The following is a 22,396-nucleotide window of genomic DNA, read 5'->3' as shown; positions in this document are numbered from 1 at the left end:
TTGGCAATATTAATCGAGCTGCTATAAACATTCATGCACAGATTACAGATTCTTTTGTGTGAACATAGGTTTTCATTTTTCTAGGATAGATAGGCAGAGGTGAGATTGCTGGGTCATACGTAAGTGTACGTTTGCCTTTTTAAGAAACTACCAAAGTGCCAAAGTGTTCCCCAGAGTGGCTGTACCATTTTGCATTTCCATCAGCAAGGTATGAGAGTTTCGGTTTCTCTGCATCCTCCTTAACACTTCATAGTGTCAGTAATTTTTATTTTAGCCAAATTTGAACCCACCACTTTATAAAACTGAATTATCACTGAGTACTTATTAGTACTATGCTAGGAATTCTATATTCAGTATCTAAATGAATCCATACAACTGCAAAGTAGGATTTCTGACTCTGTGATTCTACCCTCCGTTTTCATTTTGTAGAGTTAGGTAACTTTGATAACATTCATCATTGTACCCTCAGTTCTCTAGTTTATAAAATGGGATTGATTTCAGTACTTAATTCACAAGATGATCCTACTCTGTGAAGCTTTGTGCACTTCTGTGTAAATATTAGAAATCATTAACAGCAGTCCAGCATTCAGTTTTCACATGTTATTTGCCCCTGAAACTGACAACTGGGTGCCTGGCTGGCTCTCAGTTGGCAGAGCATGTGACTCTTGATCTTGAGTTCACGAGTTCAAGCCCCACATTGGGTGTGTAGCCTACTTCAAAAAACAAAACAAAACTCATACCTGTATCTACATAACACCTATATCAACATTTTGAAATCTGAGAATCAACAGCTATATGCATCTGTCAGCCTCTCTGCTTGATTAAGATAATCAATTAACCACTGAAGGGGCATGAACAGAATATAAATTCACAGGCTAATGGTAAGTTATAGTTTTGGAATTAGGGAAGGGGAGCTGATTTTTTTTTGAGGGCCGTTATGTTTCAGGCACCATGCTAGGTGATTTACTTACATCAGCTGATTACGATTTAATCTGTTTGGACTGGAGCCTGGGTAGTTTCAAAAGTGTCTCAGGTGATTCTACTGTGTACCCATGATTGAGAAACAGACATACAAATCCCCATTAATTCTTGGCAGAAACTCTTTAAAGTAGGTTTTATGCACATTGTATAGGAAAGAGATGGACGCCCATAGTTGCTTTCTCCAGGTCACATATCTCATAAGCAGGGAGAAAAAAGCCGTGGCTTTTCTACAAATGACACATTCCCTGAGCATAGCAATCACTCTCACCAAATCCAGGGGGATGCCAAACCAAAAGGAAAGAATCAATATTCCTACTCAATAATCAAGACTCTTTTGTTGACTCTCTATCCTCTATGAACTTTCAGTCCTTCATCTCTTCACCAAATTTCTATTACGTGAACAACTAACTGGCTTATTTTGATGATGAATTCTATTACACTCAGCCTTACCTTATATTTGTGCATATATTTATCAAGGCCTCCCTGTACATTTATTTCCTAGTTATCAAACCTGGTGACACAGGCAGGCAAATCAGGGTGAGAGCCCTGGTTTTGGAGCCACACCCACCTGAGTTGGCCTCCTGTGTATACTTATCTCTCTGGCCCTGATAAGCCATTTACTTTTTTTTTTTAAGATTTTATTTATTCATTTGACAGACAGAGATCACAAGTAGGCAGAGAGGCAGGCAGAGAGAGAGAGAGAGGAGGAAGCAGGCTCCCTGCTGAACAGAGAGCCTGATGTGGGGCTCGATCCCAGGACCCTGGGACCATGACCTGAGCCGAAGGCAGAGGCTTTAACCCACTGAGCCACCCAGGCACCCCGAGCCATTTAATTTTTTGAATCTCAGTTTTGTATCTCAGTTTCCCTGGAATAGGGAAAAATAAATCTTGTACTTTAGCAAGGATTAGAAACATATTCAATAAACCCTAGTTATCAGTATACCCACCCTAAGCGTGCAAGAAAAGGGTTTAGTCCATAAGTAATCACACGGAAGGTAGCAGGTCGAATTAGACCTTCGGAGTTGACTCCTTTTTCTGATACAAATACTCCAATATTTGGAGGATATAAAGAATAGTCATGAATCTACCTAAGGCTGGCACTTCTATCCCTCAGAACAGGTTTCCAGAAGGTTATTTACACATGATACTCTAGCCAAACCACAGGAAATCATTATACTCCCCAATTTTCCCACTCCAATTCTTGCCCTAGGACAGAGCCCCTACCCCAGTTTCTGCCCTTCCAGTTAGGGGAGGAGCGGCGGATTTCGTTTTATAGTGGATTGGCTTACGGGGGTGGGGTGGGATGGGGAAATGAGAGAGGCTCCACCCACTGCACTAAGGCCTGGAGGTGGGCGCTCCCTCCCCTCTCGGGACCTGAAAAGTGGGGCCAGCGGCGGAGGGAGGGCCCTGTCCCCTGTCCCTTTAAGGAGGAGGGCCGAGCGCAGGCGAGAGAGCTGGCGTGGCCCGTACCCCGTCCGAACCCTCACCCCAGAGCAGCAGCAGCCACAGCTCCGGCCGCCCCACGGTTAGCAGAGTCAGCTCCGGCCCCAGGAAGCGAGTCGCCACCATGGTGAAGATTGTGACGGTTAAGACCCAGGCGTACCCGGACCAGAAGCCGGGCACGAGCGGGCTGCGGAAGCGGGTGAAGGTGTTTCAGAGCAGCACCAACTACGCGGAGAATTTCATCCAGAGTATCATCTCCACCGTGGAGCCGGCGCAGCGGCAGGAGGCCACCCTGGTGGTGGGCGGGGACGGCAGGTTCTACATGAAGGAGGCCATCCAGCTCATCGTCCGCATCGCCGCCGCCAACGGGGTAAGGGACGCGCCGACTGCTCCGCGGCGTGCACCCGGCGCGGGGCCGTGCGCGACGTGCGGCCCGGGTCGCCCGACCGCCCCCTGCCGCGCTCGGCCCGGCCACTTCCGCGCGCGGCCGCCCCAGTCTCCACCCCCCGCCCCTCTGCGCTCGCGCTTCCCGACCTGCAGGCCCCGCGGAGGTCGCGGTGAGCTGGAAGGCGGCCACCGGGCTCCGCCGAGCTGCTCGGTCGACTCCCCGGGGGGCGGGCGGGTGGAACTTGACCTTGGGAGGACCGACCCTCCGCCACCTGCCCCGCCCGTCTTTCTCCTCCTCCCTCCTTTCCTCCCCTCCCCTTCCCTTCCCTCCTACTGCCGAGGCCTCTGACATTTACATTAATCTTTCCCGGGACTGAAGATTTGGTTTCAGATCACGGTGCAGTCACCTTAACCGGGAAGGTTAGAGGGCCTGTGCCCTGCTCAGAACCCCTCGCATCCCGCTCGTTTGCCTATTTGCCTGCTATTCTCGTCTGGGACTGGCGCTTCCCACTGGCAGGGAACCCGACGCCTTGGGGCCGGGGTGGCGGGAGCTCCCGCCCAGTTGGTGCGTGAGGCCCTCGGGGCTAAGGAGGTTGCAGTCTCGCTCCCCACACCCTAGTTTGCTTCGGGACAGCTCCTGCCCTTGCACGGCCTGGTTGCTGGGGCAAAAGCTTTCGAAACGTCTAGTATTTGCACCGGTGGTGCTTCTAGATCTGTTGCATCGAGGAGCTGGAGCCGAATTTTCAATAGAACAGAAACTGCATACCCAAGGGTACTCTTATGCAAGCCCTAGAGGCTGGCCAGGAAATTAATGCAACACCTTGGCTCGTCTCCTCCCCACTTTCCCCACCAGCGAAGGACCGTTAACTGACTTTATGGGCAGGTCCACTCTGATAGGTGAAACTCTGAAATAAAATCAGTAAATCAGTAAACCTGATCAGTAAACTGAAATAAAATCAGTAATCAGTAAACCTGATCAACGAAAAGGTAAATTTATAAAATAAGTTAAGTTGGGGCTGATCATTCATTCACTTTTTAAGAAATGTTTTCTAACGAGTTTTTCTCTCTGTATTTAAAATAAGTTTTGGGGTTCCTGGGTGGCTTAGTTGTTGGGCGTCTGCCTTCGGCTAGGGTCATGGTCCCAGCGTCCTGGGATAGAGCCCTGCATGGAGCTCCCAGCTCAGCAGGAAGCCTGCTTCTCCCTCTCCCACTCCTCCTGCTTGTGTTCCCTCTCTAGCTGTGTCTCTCTCTAATAAATAAATAAAATCTTTAAAAAATAATAAAATAAGCTTTGACTTCTACCCAACTCTTCTGGAACTCATTCCCTTTAGTAATATTTTTATTCATTTTAGTAGTACTTTATCTTTAACATAAAAGCATCATTCTGCCAAGCACTATGAAAAGCTCTAAACATGCGGTGTCTGATTTATGCTTGGGCCTGAAGAGGTCGATGCTATTATGGGCATCTTCAAGTTGCCAGTGAGAAAACTGAAGCCAGGCAGCTTAAAGAGGAACTGCCGTGGCAGTACCCTGAATCTAACATTGACCTGCCAGTTCCAGCTTCTGGGAATAAAGGGATGCTTGAATCTTTATAGATCTATTTTTCTGGTCATCTGTAAATTCTATTCTGGGCCCGATCTACGTCTGCCTCCCTGGGTCAGAAATTTAAAAGCATCAAGGAGACAAGACCCTCTGGATAGAAGATGCTCTTGAGTTTTCAGACAACCACAAATTCCCTTGAAAGAAAGTGAACTGTATTCCAGTAGAGCCCTTCAATTCCTTATCACCTGTGTGGAATATATATTTCATTCATTCATTCCACAGAGATTGAACTTATACCATGTGCAGGGAACTGTGTGGAATAAAGAGATGCTTCAGACACAAGAATCGTCCTTAAGGAGCTTGCTGACAGCATAGTGGGGATTTTAGAGGTCTAAATGGAAAGTTGTCCATTTGGGAGGAATGTGGGGTGGAAAGGAAAAAATTAGGCTAGGACTAAAAAAAATATATGTTCTTAAAACCCCATCTCCCTTCAGCTACTACCCTATTGCTTTTCCCCTCTTTGGCCAGTGGCCACACTGATTTTTTACTCATTCACTTACCACTTTACTGCAGTCTGGCTTCTGCTTCCTCCACCACTCCATTAAAATTGCTCTTGCTGAGGTTACCAAGGACTTTCTTGTTGCTAAATCCATTGAATACTCTTTTAGGCTTCATTTGGCCTTTTGTTGCCTTTGGCACTACTGGTTTTGCAGTTTTAAAGTCCTCCTTCCCTTGTCTTGATCACTCTCCTGATTCTACTCAACACTTTTTGAGAGTTCCTTCATGGACTGCTTGCCCTGCGTATACCCTAGCTGTTCCCTAGGTTTCTGTCCTCAGCTTTCTGCTCGCTGATTTTGTTCCCTGTCTCTATATCTCTCTCTCCATACCAGGGATTTAAGTATGCTACTCCTCTATTCTTTTCTTTTTCTTTCTTTCTTTCTTTTTTTTTTTTAAAGATTTTATTTATTTGACAGAGATCACAAGTAGGCAGAGAGGCGGGCAGAGAGAGAGAGAGAGGAGGAAGCAGGCTCCCCGCTGAGCAGGGAGCCCAACTCGAGGGCTCAATTCCAGGACCCTGGAATCACGACCGGAGCTGAAGGCAGAGGCTTAACCCACTGAGCCACCCAGGCACCCCCTACTCCTCTCTTCTGGTGTGAATCAATTCACATAGCATCTTCTGAAAATTTCCCCCAAAACTTTTCTCTGCCATTTTCATTCCCCTATGAATTCTTCCTTTCTCATAGATACCTCTAGAATAGTTAATCAAATCCCAGTGAAACTATATTTACATATGACACTACCCCCTAGAAAGTAAACTTCTTTAAGACAGGGTCTGGTGTTATCTGTATTTATAGTACCTAGGATAGTGTAGCTTTCGGTGAGTCCTTGTTTAATTGCTCTGAATTGTGAAGGATGAGGAATACACTTTAAGTTAAGCAGATTCCAGGACACCTGGGTGGCTCAGTCAGTTAAGCATCTGCCTTTGCTGCTTGGGTCATGATCCCAGGGTCCTGGGATTGAGTCCAGAATCAGGCTCCCTGCTCAGTGGGGGAACCTGCTTCTCCCTCAGCCACCGCTCCCCCTGCTTGTGCTCTCTCTGACAAATAAATAAACAAAATCTTAAAAAATGAAATAAGCAAATTCCAGCCCTCAAAGCCAATGTATAGTTGGTGACCAATGCTTGTATTCTCTTCAAACATTTACTATGTTGTCCTGAGTACTTAGGATACAAAATATTCCTGCCCTCAGCAAAAACATTGTAGAGGGAAGTAGATGAGAATAAACAGAGAAGCACAGTGCATTAGGTGTTACTGTTGGAGGTATGTGCCAGGTACTGAAAGGGGGAAGAGCATGGAGGACTATAGAGGTATCCCCTGCTTTCTGGAAGTTTGTCTTATGCCACTTGACTTTTATGAATGACCTACGTTAAATGCCTGTTTTTACAAATGGCAAACCAAAAGAAATCTGAAAAGGACTTTTGCTCTTATGAAAAAAAGGTGAAAGTGAAAGCAGAGGTCAGACTTCAGTGTGCAGGGAGCCATTGGAGAGGCCTCAAGGACCCACCCCCAGCAGCAAGAGTGACCCCACCAAGCTCCTTCCCAGAGCTGTACTCAGCATCTCAGCATGAAGCCACCGAGCTTTGAACGGTGCCTGTGAGCTTCTGTGCTGTGTCTTGACTTGTGTCCATTAGCAAGAGGTTTCCTAAGGTATCAGAAAACCTTAAGAGGTTTATTTTTGGGGGCGCCTGGGTGGCTCAGTGGGTTAAGCCGCTGCCTTTGGCTCGGGTCATGATCCCAGGGTCCTGGGATCGAGCCCCACATCGGGCTCTCTGCTCAGCAGGGAGCCTGCTTCCTCCTCTCTCTCTCTCTGCCTGCCTCTCTACCTACTTGTGATCTCTCTCTGCCAAATAAATAAATAAAATCTTTAAAAAAAAAAAAAAAAGAGGTTTATTTTTGGGGTCTGAGAACACTGAAAGTGGTAGCTGAACTGAGGCTCAAAGGGCTAGTTGGAATTGCAGGTGGACTTGTCAAGGGGAAGAATTCTATACACAAAAGAATAAAAATAGAGGAGTTGGAGACTGGGGGGCAAGTTAGTTGATTTCTGATCCTTCCCCTGCCCACCTCCCCCTTCCCGGTCTGTAAAGGTTGGAAATGATGAGACACCCGGAGAGGTTCTTGTGAGGATTAAATGAAACAACATGTTTAAAAGTACCTGCAGTCTCGACTTACCTGGAAACTGACTGAATGACCCTTGTGGGGGAACCTCATGATGGACCTGGGGCAGAACTTTTTTGTTATTAGTTTTCTGCTGCTAGGGGGACACCAAGTTCGTCAGGCCCAACCTGATGCAGTTATTAACACTGCATCGTAGGTATCGGCACTGTCCCCACCTTCCTCTATCCCCAGTGGCCCCAGCCAATATAGAGGGATTCCATGTTACTCAGAAGCCAACTGGGTTCAAGGCCAAAAACCTAGCTCAGATTAGCACAGTGAGAAAGGAATTTATGGGCCTCGGTTACTGAGAAGTCTAACAGATACCAGTGCAGGCAACTTAGTTCAAACAATTCCTGATCTCTAAAAATTGCTCTTGGGCCCAGTGATCTACACATGACCAGTCTTAGGAATTGGGAAGTTTGAACTCACAAGTAAATGAATGTCTGGATATTTTGAAGGATGGTTCATCATTATCTTTGGCAAAATAAAATAAGTGCTTTCATGAGAACTTGTGAGTAGACAGGTTTTCTTTCATCAATTCACAGAGGTTCTTGTGCCCTGGATTCCTTTGATTAATCTATGGACCCCATCTCAGAATAATTTTATTTTAAAATAAATAAAATACAAAGGATTACAGAGGAAATAAAAGTTGTATTAGAAATAAAATTATCGGGGCGCCTGAGTGGCTCAGGGGGTTGGGCCTCTGCCTTCGGATCAGGTCATGATCTCAGGGTCCTGGGATCGAGTCCCCCATCAGGCTCTCTGCTCAGAAGCAGGTTCCCTGCTGCAATCCCCTCTGCAATCTTAATATTTGAGATAACTATAATATGCTATGAAAATATCTGTGATTTTTTGAAGATTAGAGAGAGAGCAGGGGGTAGGGGCAGAGGGAGGACCCCCTGCTGAGTCTGGTATGAGGGTGGATTCCAGGACCCTGAGATCATGACCTGAGCTGAAATCAAGAGTCGGATGCTTAATGGAGTGAGCCACCCAAGGTACCTCTGAAAAATATCTGTGATTTCTATTGATGATAAAGGCCCAGGTGGTATTAGTAATGATAATAATAATAATTCTGTGGTTTATTGCCTAAGTTCAAAATTCAAGGGAATGTTAAATTTCATTTAGAGATTAGTTAAATAAAGATTTTGTTTGCTTTGTCATTCAAACTCACAGACCCCATTCAGTTCTACCCAGGGTCCTCTTGCCAGTAGGATCTAAGGATCCTGGGTTAAGAACCCCTACATTAAGCAGACGATCCCCTTTTAGTGTCAGATACTGCCTGCACTGAAATGGGCATCAAATACATGACACAGGGATCAATGGTCTCAGGTTCTCACTAAACCATGGGGCTTGGAGAACTTAGTCTTATTCACTATCTCCCGTTTGGGATGGATCACTTTCCTGAACTTTCATGAGGCCAGCTGCAAACACAGGTGAAGGGACATACTTCTAGCTAAGAGTTCTGAGAAGGGAATGAAAGAATATTGGGTAGGACGGAGAATGTTTTGGGGACTCTGAGGTCACTGGTGTTAGGTAGAGGCTCCTTGCTACCCTTACTTGAAACCTGATATCCTTGGGGCAAGCATGACTTGCCACAGGATCATCTTTGGGTCACTTTTTAATATGGTAAAACTCCTATTTAAAAAAAAAAAAAAAGTCCTTTAGTTATGATGGGTTTATGAATGATTGTTCTCCCCCCGTTTACACTTTCTGAGTGGGAGTTGGTATTAAATACCAAGGTAAGGGGCGCCTGAGTTGCTCAGTGAGTTAAAGCTTCTGCTTTCAGCTCAGGTCATGATCCCAGGGTGCTGGGATTGAGCCCTGCATTGGGCTCTCTGCTCAGTGGGGAGCCTGCTTCCCTTCCTCTCTCTCTGCCTGCCTCTGCCTGCTTGTGATCTCTGTCAAATAAATAAAATCTTAAAAAAAAAAACAAACAAACCAGGGTAAATAAGTTACTGTCCTTTTCCATCCTGAAGTGTGCAGTCTTTGGGGGAGATAAGACACAAGAGGTACATACACGTGCGAAGAACAGAATTAGAAAAAGTGCTGAGTGCAGATAAGGGAGACAACATTCTGTTGGGGAAAGAAGCCACGGAACTTGAATTGTGTCTTGAAGCGTGGAGAGCGTGTGAACAGAAAAGAGGCCCCTTTATTGGAGTGGGTACATAGCAGAAAGAGGTTAGTTGAAGGAATGGACAGGACTGTTCTTTCGAGCTGAGCTCTTAGCCACTAAATGGCCTTTGTTATGTAAAATATTTTAACAGAATTGTAGGGGGAAGGGTGTCTCTCTCTTTCTCTCAGCTTCACTGATCTAAATCTGACTCTTTTCCCATCTCACTCCGCACAGCACTGCACATTCCTGCTGCTACTCAGAGCTGCACATACCAGAAGGAGAGCAATTATAATTCAGCCAGTGTACTATGCAGCACTGGGCCCTGTGGCTTTCTCCTCGGCTCATATCTGAAATCTCTGTTAGAGCTCCCTGGCAAGGCCCGGTGTCCCACCGTAGCTCAGATTTGGAGGCTCTAGAAGATGACATTTTAAACTACCTCCCAAAGTGAATTTGATGTACACCATGTAGCCTGTATTTTAAGTCAAAAGATTGTACAATTACTTAAGTTCAAGATGTTGTCACTCAAAACAGCAGTGGATTAAACAAAATAGAAATTTTTCTCTGTCTCATGCCATCGTCTAGGTGTCGCAGGCCAGGACTAGTGCAGTAGGACCTTAGGACCTCCCTCTCCTCTGTGGCTCTGCTGTCTTAAAGGTGTTGCCTTTGCCCATCTGGATGCTGTGGGACGGGGTGGGGGGCGGCCATAACCTCAACCTCATTGCTGCCAGTGGGCACAGGAAAAAGATGGAGCAGAGCGTTACCCGCCCCCCCCCCCCAACAGTCTGGAAATTGCATGCCTCACTCCTCCTCACAACCCACTGATTAGATTTTCTATACTTACCTGCAAGAAGGGCCCAAAAATGTAGACTTCATATTGGGAGGCACGTGGCCGGCTAAAAATGGGTAGTTCTGTTACCTTAAGAAAAGGAGTTGCAAGTAGAAAAATCTCTGCTACGGGCATCTCTTTGGGTGTGCAGGTAACTGTGTCCACTCTTCTTCTCACCCATGAAATACATCACTCTGCCCCCTGGGGCAGCAGCTTAGGTTCCCTCCAATAAATATATATACTTCCATAGTTACAGAAATAGAGCAGTCAGCAGCCATAGTGTTCACACTGTGCTGCTGGTAGGGAGTGCAGACTCCTTGCCCTGACCATGGAGTAGGTGCACAGGGAGCCCTGCCCTCAGGGAGGACTCTCTTACTCTCTGTCCTTGGTGCTCACTTAGTCCTGGGCACTGCAGAGTAGATTCTGAATTTGGGGGATCTGCACAGCTTTTTGTATCCTGCTTTCTGCTCATGAAAGTTGGTGGATGTATGAAAGCAGGGGTTACTTTTGCAGACCCAGTTTTTGGTTTGTTTCACTGTGTAATTACTTAGAAAGTTTATTAGGCTTCTTCCGGCCTATTCTGATCAATTCCGCATACTGATAATCCAGGGAAAATTCTCACATAGATAGGGTTTTAAGCCTGAAAACTTAATTTTTAAAAAATATTTTATTTATTTATTTATTTTGAGATAGAGCAAGCAAGAGAGAGAGTGAGAGAGTCAGGGGAGGGGTAGAGGCTGAGAGAGAGGAAGAGTCCCAAGCAGACTCAATGCTGGGTGCAGAGCCCAACGAGGGGCTTGATCTCATGACCCTGAGATCATGACCTGTGCCGAAATCAAGAGTCAGATGCTTAACCAACTGGGCCACCCAGGCGCCCCAAGCCTGAAAACTTTTAGCTTTGGCCTCTGTGCTCTGTCCCTCCTCGGACATCTCCATCACTGATGCCTGCCTTGAGATAGGAAAAGCTAGGCTGAGTAAGAAAGCAGTATCCTTAATCAGATCTTTGCTGATGGGTCAGTTTTCATTGTCTAGGAAAGAATCCTGGGAAAGAGTTGAGGCCACGGCCCATTCTTCTACACCTGCTGCTTCATGGAGAGCTGCCTTAGCTTGGGGACATATAGTAGTCATCTCGACTCTACAAGGCCACAAATTACTGAACTCCGGCAACACAGTTTGCAGGCCACAGTCAAAGATATTTCCCTTAGTGGAGCTTTACCTTCATTTTTGCCTGTGGATTGGCAAGTCCTTGCCTGAGCTCCTCTCTATTGTGGCAAGAAGCAGCCAACAACTGCTCCTGTTTTGAATTTTTCCCATTTGTCAGGTTTGGTTGACCAGTGGTCTGCCTTCCAGGGTAGCAGTGGTGACAGTTTTGCCATGGCATAAAAGGTATGCTGATGATGCTTATTTTAGGTTCTGTTCTGGTGCAGAAGATCAGATTGTATCATTAGTTAACATACACCTTTGGCTGTGAAAAAGAGTCTCAAAATAAGTTACTTAAACAAAATATAAGTTCATAGTAATAGAACTCTTTCTGTAATAGACTGGGTGTGGGCAGTCCTGGGCTGGTGTGGTGGGTCTGTTGTATAAAGGGTTCTGTATTTCTTTTCTTTTTTGCTTGGCCTTCCCTAATGAGTTGCCTGTATCTGCATGAGCTAAGATGGCTGCCTACTGCATAGGGTCATTCCAGGTAACAGGAAGGAAGTGGAATGAAGGCACACCTTTCTCAGAAACTGTACGTCATTTATTTTACTCACATCTTCTGTGCCAGAACATAGTCTAAGGCCTCCTCTCGCAGCAAGGGAGGCTAGGTTATATCTATGTTTTTCTGGGAGCTGTGTATCAGGCTAAACATTGGGGGTGTCAATTGAAAGGAATGGGATAACTGGTGTTGAGGGACACTCAGCAGTCCTCACCATCCAAACATGCTTTCCAAATCTGCTGAAAACCCCGAGGTCATTTTCAAGTGATAGAGTTAGAGAAGAAGACAGAAACAATTTTATATAGGGAACTAGATTTTTGGAAGAGAACCTGACTATCATTTATTCCAACTGCCATCTTAGAAAGGAACCAAGGCACAAACATTTCTATTGTGGAGGGCTTTTTAAATAAACTACTTTATTGAGATATGATTCACATACCACACAATTCACCCATTCAAAGTGGACAATTTAGTATCTTTTAATGTGTTCACAGACTTGTGCAACTATCACCACAATCTAATTTTAGAATATTTCTATGACCCGAAGGGAAGCCTGTGTATTAGCAGTCAATCCCTCTTATTTCCTTATGCTTTTGGCCCTAAGCAACCACTTGTATATCTTAGGTCTCTGTAAATTTGTGTGGGTGGGTTTTACATGGCCCAGTTTCGGTTGCTAGGCAGAAGTTACATTTAGCAAGGGAAGTCCCAAGAGGCCGAGAAGCAGAGTCAAAGCGTTTGTATCCAGAACAGTGGAATTAGTGTCCCATGTGTGTGTGCTGTGCTGAGCACTGGAGACACAGAGATGAAGATGACCCCTTTCTCAAGGAGCCTTTGGTTGGTTGGGGGAGGACTGACACAAAAAATGAAAATCACCACTAGGTTTTTCTCAGCAGATTCCCTTGTCCAAAGCAGACCAGGCTGTCAAAAAAAAAAAAAAAAAAAAAAAAAAAAAGGAGGAGAAATTTCTCCAGGAGAATAGCTTCTTCATTTTCATGAGTGTAAGCAATCAGATTTCTTTTTTTTACAAACATATTTGAACTTATATATCCAAATTAGTTTTGTACCCTGCCAAATCACCACTCTGGGAACCGTACACTTATTCCAGTGATGCGTCTAGTGCTCAAAGCATTTTGAAACTCCTCTATGGGAATTATTTTTCAGCTAGTCGGTTTATGGGTCACCTAGGAAAACCAGTCACATTATTTTATAGTCATGCCTCATTTTTCACCTAAAACGATGTAACAAGATTTGATCACCCACTTTATTCATTAGACATGGCTCCAACCAATTTTTGTCTCTTTCCAAAGTTCAAATCTATTCTCAGAGGATGAAATTTGTTATGACTGAAGACTTTCAAAGGAAGTGCCACAGACTGTTAAGACAGTTGCTGAGAAAGAGTTCCAGAAATGTTAGTACAGTGTGAGCGCTGTTTGAATAAATATGTTGCTTCCCAAGATGATTGTTTTGAAGGAGATAGCATTAATTTAAATGAAAATACTCCAGCATAACTGTTTAAAATGAGTTGCCATATTTCGTGCTGCCCTGCCGAGAAAATGTCATGGGGGCACCTGGGTGGCTCAGTGGGTTAAGCCTCTGCCTTCGGCTCAGGTCATGGTCTCAGGGTCCTGGGATCGAGCCCCACATCGGGCTCTCTGCTCAGCAGGGAGCCTGCCTCCCCCTCCCCCTCTGCCTGCCTCTCTGCCTACTTGTGATGTCTCTCTCTCTGTTAAATAAATTTAAAAGGGACGCCTGGGTGGCTCAGTTGGTTAAGCAGCTGCCTTCAGCTCAGGTCATCATCCCAGCGTCATGGGATCGAGTCCCACATCGGGCTCCTTGTTCCGCAGGGAGCCTGCTTCTCCCTCTGACTCTGCCTGCCACTCTGTCTGCCTGTGCTTGCTCTCACTCGCTCTCTCTCTGACAAATAAATAAATAAAATCTTTAAAAAAAATTATTAAAAATAAATAAATAAATAAATTAATTAATTAATTAAAAAAAAAAAAAAGGCGGTTCATGCTGAGGGAGGTTCTGGCATTCTGCTCTCCTTGTGTAGATGCCCATGTTGGCCTGGGGATATGGTACTCTTCCACTCTGGTAGACATCTAAACATGCTTTGGTTAGGCATTTAGAAATCATGCACCATGAGAAGGTTTGTTAAAACACAAGACAAAATGGCTCCGACCTGGGATGAGAGTCTTGTCAGTGCCAAGCCACAGAAACCAGAAACCTAGATGTTAAACTTGCACCCACCTGACTCCAAGGGCTTGTTCAGGGTTGCACAGAGGCTAGAAGATGGAGCTGGGATGGCATACCTGGGTGGGGCTGGGGAAGGATCTTTTGCTTTAGTCGTAAAGCTGTTGTGTTACACTGCCTCATGGGGACTGTGAGCAATGCGTTCTGTGGAGCAGAATGAAATGAAGTATGTTTAAAAATGAAGCAAAAGGGAAATAAATGTGGGAAACTCAACTGGAATTGGGAGTAAGGTTGGCACCTGCTCCAAAAGCCAGACTGCCTCTCTGAGCTGGGCCACGAGTTGGCACCAAACCCTGTGTAGTCAAATCCACGAGACAAACATGATCACACAGTTCCCCATATAGCCAGCTCCCCCATGTGTAGATTTGGTATAAAAAAAGTAATAATAGGGGCGCCTGGGTGGCTCAGTGGATTAAGCCACTGCCTTCGGCTCAGGTCATGATCTCAGTGTCCTGGGATCGAGCCCTGAATCGGGCTCTCTGCTCAGCAGGGAGCCTGCTTCCCTCTCTGTCTCTGCCTGCCTCTCTGCCTACTTGTGATCTCCCTCTCTGTCAAATAAAATAAATAAAATCTTTAAAAAAAAAAAAGTAATAATAATAATACCTGCCTTGAAATGTCCATGTGAGGATGGAGCAGAATTCATGAAGTGCTTACATTGTTTTTAGTAAATGGAAGATTTGGGTAGTTCTAATCATTATGGTTCTTCCAAATGCCAAGGAGGGTGGAGGGTGGGTCTTTTGTGTGTTGCCACCATACCTTCCACACAGAAGTCTTACTCTATCTCTAGCCATATATTATCCCTTGAATTCGATCTGCAAGGCAGAGTTGCTGTGACTGTCCCTCACAGGCTCATTGAGTTGAGACCTTGACCTTGTTGGAGTTATGAGGCAGTCCTTCCTTCCTCTTTCAGAGTTTGGTGGCTCCATGTGTCCTACGTGTGTATGGCTGCATCACCCCAGTCTCGGCCCCTGCCTTCACATGTGTCTGTCTTCTCTTCCGTCTATTTTAAGGATACTTGTTACTGGATTTAGGGACCACCCAGATAATTCATGATGGTTTCAGCTCGAGATCCTTCATTAATCTCCAAGGTCACATTCACAGGTTCCAGGTGGACATATCTTTGCGAGGAAAGGGTGGCAATGGCTACCATTCAGTCCACTTTCAGCTGTCTGAAGAGAAGTTCGGGGAATCTTTAAACACACAGATGAGCAACCAGCTCCATCTTGAGCAGGGAGGGGAGAACAAGGATGCCTTCTCCCATGAGGGAGACCTCAGCTGAGAGTGAAGTAAGGAGGAAGTCAGGGAGCAGTCTCTGGTTTAATGCATATGGCTAATACCTTCATTGTTTGATTTAAAAGTCTGCTGCTGGAAATAATTGCTGAGAAGATTCCAGAAGCCCATAATCCATAGTGCTTCTGTAGACTTCTGACCTAATGTCAGATGGAAGACAGGTCACATGGTGGCTCCCTGAATCTTTTTTTTTTTTTTTAAGATTTTATTTATTTATTTGACGAACAGAGATCACAAGTAGGCAGAGAGGCAGGCAGAGAGAGAGGAAGGGAAGCAGGCTCCCCGCCGAGCAGAGAGCCCGACATGGGGCCCGATCCCAGAACCCTGGGATCATGACCTGAGCTGAAGGCAGAGGCTTAACCCACTGAGCCACCCAGGTGCCCCATTGTGGCTCCCTGAATCTTACCAAATGACTTCAGTGCCCAGTGATGGGTTGGAATAGAAGATTTCAGTGCAAATGTCAGTTGTACAACTAACTTACAATACAGTATCATGGAACCCTGCTTAACCGATGCAAAGCTCAATTTTCTCATTTGTAAAATGGGATTAATTCTAATATCTGTCCCATCAGTGAGTTTTGTGAGGATTAAATAATGAGCACCCAAAGGTTTCCGGAACTCTAAGAGGCAACCTAGACGTGCATTATGATGGTTGTTTGGAAATTCCACTCTTGCTTCAGGAAAGTCACCCCACTGGTCTGATGTATGCCTCCTGCCAAAACAAATCTCCACATGCAATTTTATCCAGCATCTCTCAAAGTCCAAACCCAGATGTGCTAACCAATAACCAGAAAGTACAGCTATTAGTCCACTTTAAGGATCTTAGTGGTTATCAGAATGACCTCTTTTGCATTTGAATTTGGTGGCAGCATAGCTTTTGATATCAGACAGACTTGAATTTGATTCTTGGATATGCTGGTTATTAGCAGTTTAATCTGGGGCAAAACTGAACTCTTTTTAAAAACTCATGTATAAAATTAATACAATATATCATAGAGGTATGTTTAGGAAATAATAAGGTACGTGTTGGAAGTCACCTGGTGGAATGCTTCCTCACATATAGTCGTAAGCTTGTTGCTAGTGGGGATTTTGATGGGAAATACAGACACCTTAAACTTCTCTTTGCTAAGGGTCCCCCAGCTGGCTCCCACCTTCTCAGTTTTACTTCTCAGCTTTGTCAATGACCTATCAAGATGCTTCACACCCGTTGGTCTATAAATTTCAGAACAGAAATGTCTTTCTTACAGAGAGTAAGTGTTTCCTGCACAGGGCCTGAGGGGTGGAGGGGCCGGGGGACCAGTTCTACAGAACTTGAGGCTTTCAGTAATATATTATCAGTCTGCTACTTAGTTATCTCATCTCAAAAGAACACGGCCACCAGCCCAAGTAACCCAAAGAACCCAGAATAACCTGAATAACCCCAGATAAGCAAAGCTGTCCCCAAGTAGCTCAAGTGCCCATCACAGCGTTGGGTGTCTGCACACCACGTCTCCCTCTCAGGGATTGATTCCACGTAGCCGTACTAGTGAACGGTTGGATCTACTGGCTCTGGCAGCTTCTCCCGAATAGTACTTGAGGGGCTGCTTCCATCCCTGAGACATTTGCTGAGTTTCCCATCGTTGCTCAGTATTGTGCTGTGCATGAGGTGTCCACGAGCGCATCGGGACAGTCTCAGCACCCCATGGAGCTCACTGTCCAGTGGGCCTTACAACAGGTGACAGGCGCCTCCTTTAGGGTGCCATTGGGAGCCCTAGGGAAGGGGGCTTGGAGAAGCAGTTGGGGGAAGCTTCCAGGGGAGATGCGTTCGAGTCAGGTCTTAAAGGATGAAGAAAAGGAAGCCAGGAAACGGCGGGGATGTTCCACGTAATGGAGTATGGGGAAAACAAGGAGGCCATTGTGGAAAGCCCACAGGCTTAGACATTAAAATAGAAGTCTTCCTAACTCCTGTTGTGCAGGAAGGGAGGAGGTGGCCAGGTAGCCAGTGGTGAGTTATCACCACTCAGGTCCTTAATGCCCCATGCTTGCTTTTACACACAGGCCAGCCTAAGACGCTGCCTAAGTATTGTCTTGTGACTCTGGTAGGAAGGGAGAATCATGGATGGAGACTTAGGTTAGCAAAGCTAAAAAGCTATTTATAAGGAGGACTGGGCCACAGGATTTGTCCAGTAATGCATCAAAGCTCTGTTTACTGACTTGTCTTTAACCAGAATATAGGGCCTACAATGGTCCATATGTGACCGGCTGTTTTCATCATGGCAGGTCTTTTCCCTTGGCTTGGTTGATCTAAATCCATGTTGTAGAATGTGTGATGCACAGTCCACTCAGTTAAAGCACCAAAATTTATTTAAAAAAAAAAATTAGACATGCAATGGAGCTGTGCTTCTTCCTACAGATACTAGTAGAAGGACCATTAGGGGAAGGGCTGAGATGCTGGGTGGGCCTCTTTTTCTCTTGTTAGCTTTAGTCTCTCTCTCACCTTTTTTTCCCCCACACTGAAGTTGGCTTCTGGGTACGAGCTCCTCTCTGTGTCTCTCTGCCTGCAGTGATCCGGGGCTCCTCTTGGAAGCAGCCCAAGTGTTGGGCCTCAACCTCACAGACTAACCAGCTCTGCTCCTTTCACTACTGCAATTTCTAGCTCTGTTCCCGATTGCTTTTGCATGAGTCTGTGTGCTATAGAAATTACCTAAAGTGCCAGTATTCAGCGGAGTGTGCTCTAGTGTGGATGCCTTATGGTTTGGGAAGTCGTCTGATGCTGGGAGTAATTTTATAGTTGAGGTCGGTCTCAGGACAGGAGACCTACTGGGCAACTGCCTGGAAAAGCTCACCTTTGTGATCAGAAACCCTAGCCGCAGAGGTCATAGACCGCTCTTACTTCAACAGTGCAACCTTCAAATATTTAGCGAGTGTCCCCCTTCATTCCAGGTACCAAGGTTACAAAATGTGCTTTCCCCTCTTCGCCGAGCGAGAGCAGAGGCTTGTTCGTATATACCAAACCATGGTGCGTCCTGTGTTATTTAGTGGTAAGAACTAAGCACCCTGAGGCAAAGAATAGGGGTACCTGTGGGGAGAGGTCTAGCCAAGGACCTCTGGCTCAGACCAGCCACCCTGCTGCGGGGGGATCCGCTGTCTCTGGAGCTGGGCTTGCCTTTAAAAAAAAATTATATTTATTTATATTAAAATTTTTCTAATATTAGTTTCACAGGGCTGCTACAACCAAATACAACAAACGGTGTGGCTTAAAATGACAGAGATTTATTTTCTCACAGTCCTAGAGGCTTACAGAGGGGCCATGTTCCCTCTGAAGGTTCCAAGGAATCCTCCCCTACCTCTTCCAGCTGTGGGGGTGGCCATAGTCACCCGTGAGCAGGGCTCCCGTCTCTGCTTCTGACCTCACTTGCTTTTCTTCCCCCTGTGCCTCTGTCCCTGGATCTCTACACCCTGTATGAAGACACCAGTCATTGGATTTACTCTAATCTAGTATAACCTCCTCTTAATTTGATCACATCTGCAGAGACTCTTTTTTTCAAATAAGGTCATATTCACACACATCTGGGGTTAGGAATTCAACATAACTTTTTGGGGGGAGAGGAGGCATTTTCAACCCACAACCTGTGCTCTGTCCATCAAGTGCAGGGGGTTGTGCAGACCACCAAAGCTCTTTTACTTTGCACGTGGGCCATATCCCTTTGACAGGCACCTGGTACCCATTTCCTCTTCATTTTCTTTAAATTCAAATATGCTTGGTCACCCAAAGGAGCCAGACAGCTTAAGCAGGAGCTTTGGCATTAAAACTGGTATTGAAACCTGCCTTTCCAATTGATTAGTTGCAAGTCGTGGAGCAAGTCGTTCACTTCTCTCAGCCTCAGTGTCCTCTTCTGTAAAATGGGAACAGTGAGATTACCTGCCTCTCTAGGCTGTTTTTAAGCCTGCATGAGGGGCGCCTGGGTGGCTCAGTCAGTTAAGCATCTACCTTCGGCTCAGGTCATGATCCCAGGGTCCTAGGACTGAGACCCGCATCGGGCTCCCTGTGCAGCACGGCACCCTGCCTTGCCCTCTCCCACTCCCCCAGTTTGTGTGCTCACTCTCTCTCTTCGTCTGTCAAGTAAATAATAAAATCTTAAAAAAAAAAAAAACAAAAACCCTGCATGAGAACCTGTGTGTACTGCTCTGCACTGGGCTGTATGCTCTTTATACCATCTCATTTCATCTTTTCAACAACTCTGAAAACACTGGTATTTAGACTCCTGTTTCACAGTTGAGGAAAAAGAAGGTAAGTGATTTGCCCAAGATCCCTAAGATATTAAAAATTATCCAGAGTTGGGATCAAACCCAGATTTCCACTGTGCTTTATTCCTAGAGGTAGGCTTGAGGGAGAAAGAGAGCATGCACAAGTGGGGTGAGGGGAGAGGTAGAGGGGGCAGGGGAGAGAGAATTTCAAGGAGACTCCCCAGTGATCCCATGACCCTGAGATGTGACCTGAGCTGAAATCAGGAGTTGGGTACCTAACTGACTGAGCCACCCAGGTGCCCCAGGCTAGACAAATTTTTTTTTTTAAGATTTTATTTATTTATTTGAGATAGTGAGAGAACATAGCTGGGGTGGGGGGAGAGGGGAGAAGCAGGCTCTCCACTGATCAGGGAGCCAGCCGGATGTGGGGCTTGATCCCAGGACTCTGGATCATGACCCAAAGCAAAGGCAGGTGCTTAACCAACTGAGCCACCCAGACGCCCCATAGATTGCTGTTTTTAAAAAAGCTATTGATTATTTGCCATTTACATGGCTATATACTATGGTAAGAAGCAGCACAGCACGATGGCTGAGTGTGGGCTCTGGAACCAGATTGCCTGTGTTCAAACCCAGCTCCACAGTTTCCCAGCTAATTGGCCTTGGGCAGATGATAAATCAGTATCATCAGTATCCCTAGGTGTCCTTGTCCTTAAGATGGTGCTGAGAATGATAGCATTGATTTTACAGTGCTGTTGTAGAGATCTAATGGGTTGATGCTTATAAAGCCCTTGGAACATTGCCCAACATACAGACCTACTGTGGTTATTTTCCACATGCAACAACCTTAAAAGCAGGTGTCATTGCATCTATTTTACAAATAAGAAAACTGAGGCCAGGAAGGCCATACACAGCCAGAGGTGGCAAAGGCAGGATTCAGACCCAGGCCTATCTGCCTCCAAAGCCCTCTGGTGAGAGCAGGGGCCGCAGTTTCCTTTCCCCCACCTTTTCCCTGCCTGTTGTACATTCCATGACCCAGTCCTACCTAGGTAGCATTGGTTGTTTCCTGCCTGGTCTAACCTGCTCTAGAGATCAGAGGCTGGGTTAGAAGGATGTGATCAGTCCTTATCAACATGTCTTTCTGATTTTGGTAGTATGCCTTTTCTCATATACTGTCAGAATTTTTATAGGAAGCTTTACTACCCTTATTTCGCAGAACTTAGGCTCACAAAGATTCCACAGAGAAAGACATCCACTGTTTGTGGCCACCTTCATTCACTTCCTTTATACCTGGACATCCTAGTTTGGTCAGGCCTTGCAGTTGAAAAAATCCTTAATAATGAGACAGAGAACGACCTCACCATATAAAAATCCAGAAATCGCTTTGTATTTTAATTATGTGATAGAGGGCCAACCACTGTCTGCAACAAAACTCTAGGGGGCATGATTCCCATTGTATTTGGGGTGAGTGGGGCCCCCTGGTCCCTGGGTTGTGTGATGCCGCTAGCACGCCCCCTTGTAAGGTCATGAGAATCTTGACTGTTTTTCCATTTCCTACCACAAGAGGGAAACATACAACCACAAGTGATTTGAACATCAAATTTTTAGATCCACTTTTTAGATTATTTAATTAATTCTTTTACTTTTTTTTTTTTTTTTTTTAACCCAAGGGGTTTTCAGACATATTTCTGGTGATAGCCAGAATATGGGCAAATACTCTGTTAGCACTGAATGAATATTCTTAAGGGAGTTAAATGAAAATTTTCTTGAAGATACTCCAAAAAGGAAACAGAAGATACCTATAAAAATTCTTTGTGAACCATGTAAGTTTCTGTTTTTATAGGTCAAAATGATCGAATATTGGTAATTCCTGATAAAACAGGAGCCCTTCTCACAAGTGCGGTATGTAGGAAAAAGCCTCCTAAGCCCCTTGCATCTTCAAAGATCTGTTTTTGGTTTTAGCCACATGAATTAAGAATGCATTTGTGGAGGTGAGGAATGCCTTCCTTACCTTCTCTCTCACCTCTAGGAGCTCATCTCTCTCTCTTGAGTTCCCAGATTAGCACTTCTTACTCCACTTTTTCTCTTCTAAATATGTTGACTTACCTCTCTCTTTAGACCAAAAGCTCCATGACAACTTGAGTCTGTCCTCTTCCCATGGTCCATAGTGTTTGGTGAAATGAATGCAGCAAGTCAGTCTTTGTAGTAACTGCTGGCTGCACGGGTGGATAAACAGATGGACAGCAGACGGGACAGATGCTGAAGGACGTGCACGCTCTGATGCAACTATTTTATTTTTCATTTCAAAATATGCTCCAGGAGTCTTTTTGAGCCTGAGACTCTGCACAGCTCTAAGCCTTCCAGCCCTTGGAATTCTTCAGACCTTGTACCTTCTTTATAGTTTAATACAATTTCTCTTTTTCTTTAAGGGACATTTCCTAACTCTGTTAAAACACATATACCCGTAGATAGGTATGAAACACAGCTGCATAGTTTCAGATTGATTCAGAGTAGTAATAAAAGCTAAGGCTTATGTAGGGCTCACAAGGCAACAGAACCTGCAATGCTGAGTTCTTTCAATTTATTAACTCATTGTGTCTTTATAAGATAAACCATGCTGTATGTACTATTTTCTTTCTTTAAGTCTCCTTAAAGGATGCATTGTTTAAATTGACGTATAATTGACATGTAACATATTACTCTCAGGTGAACAGCATAATGATATGATATTTGTGTTATATATTTGTGCAAAATGATCACCATAAATCTCAATAGGTATTATTTTCAGTCTCCATTTTAAAGATGAGAGAGTGAGGGCCCCAAGAAGTTGGGTATTTTGCCCCGGGTCACCCAACTAGTAAGTGGTACTTACTTGTATACTAAGTGGCATTCTGTACCAGCTCTGGTTTTAGAACTTTTGTGTATCAC

The 22,396-nt window shown here is 45.2% G+C and overlaps 1 protein-coding gene across 1 annotated transcript in view; it reads left to right on the top strand.

The window, feature by feature from the left end:
• The first annotated feature begins 2,302 nt into the window (after window positions 1–2,302).
• PGM1 (phosphoglucomutase 1) overlaps window positions 2,303–22,396 on the top strand; it is a 61,863-nt gene continuing 41,769 nt past the window's right edge. The window contains exon 1 of the mRNA XM_032361693.1: window positions 2,303–2,794. Coding sequence (XP_032217584.1) covers window positions 2,549–2,794 — 246 coding nt within the window. The 5' untranslated portion in view covers window positions 2,303–2,548. The remainder of the gene's footprint in view (window positions 2,795–22,396) is intronic.

This window comes from Mustela erminea, chromosome 10 (genome assembly GCF_009829155.1).
Source record: "Mustela erminea isolate mMusErm1 chromosome 10, mMusErm1.Pri, whole genome shotgun sequence".
Classification (NCBI taxonomy): Eukaryota; Metazoa; Chordata; class Mammalia; order Carnivora; family Mustelidae; genus Mustela; species Mustela erminea.
The sequence above is the reverse complement of the archived record's forward strand: the minus strand, read 5'-3'. Positions and strand labels throughout refer to the sequence as shown.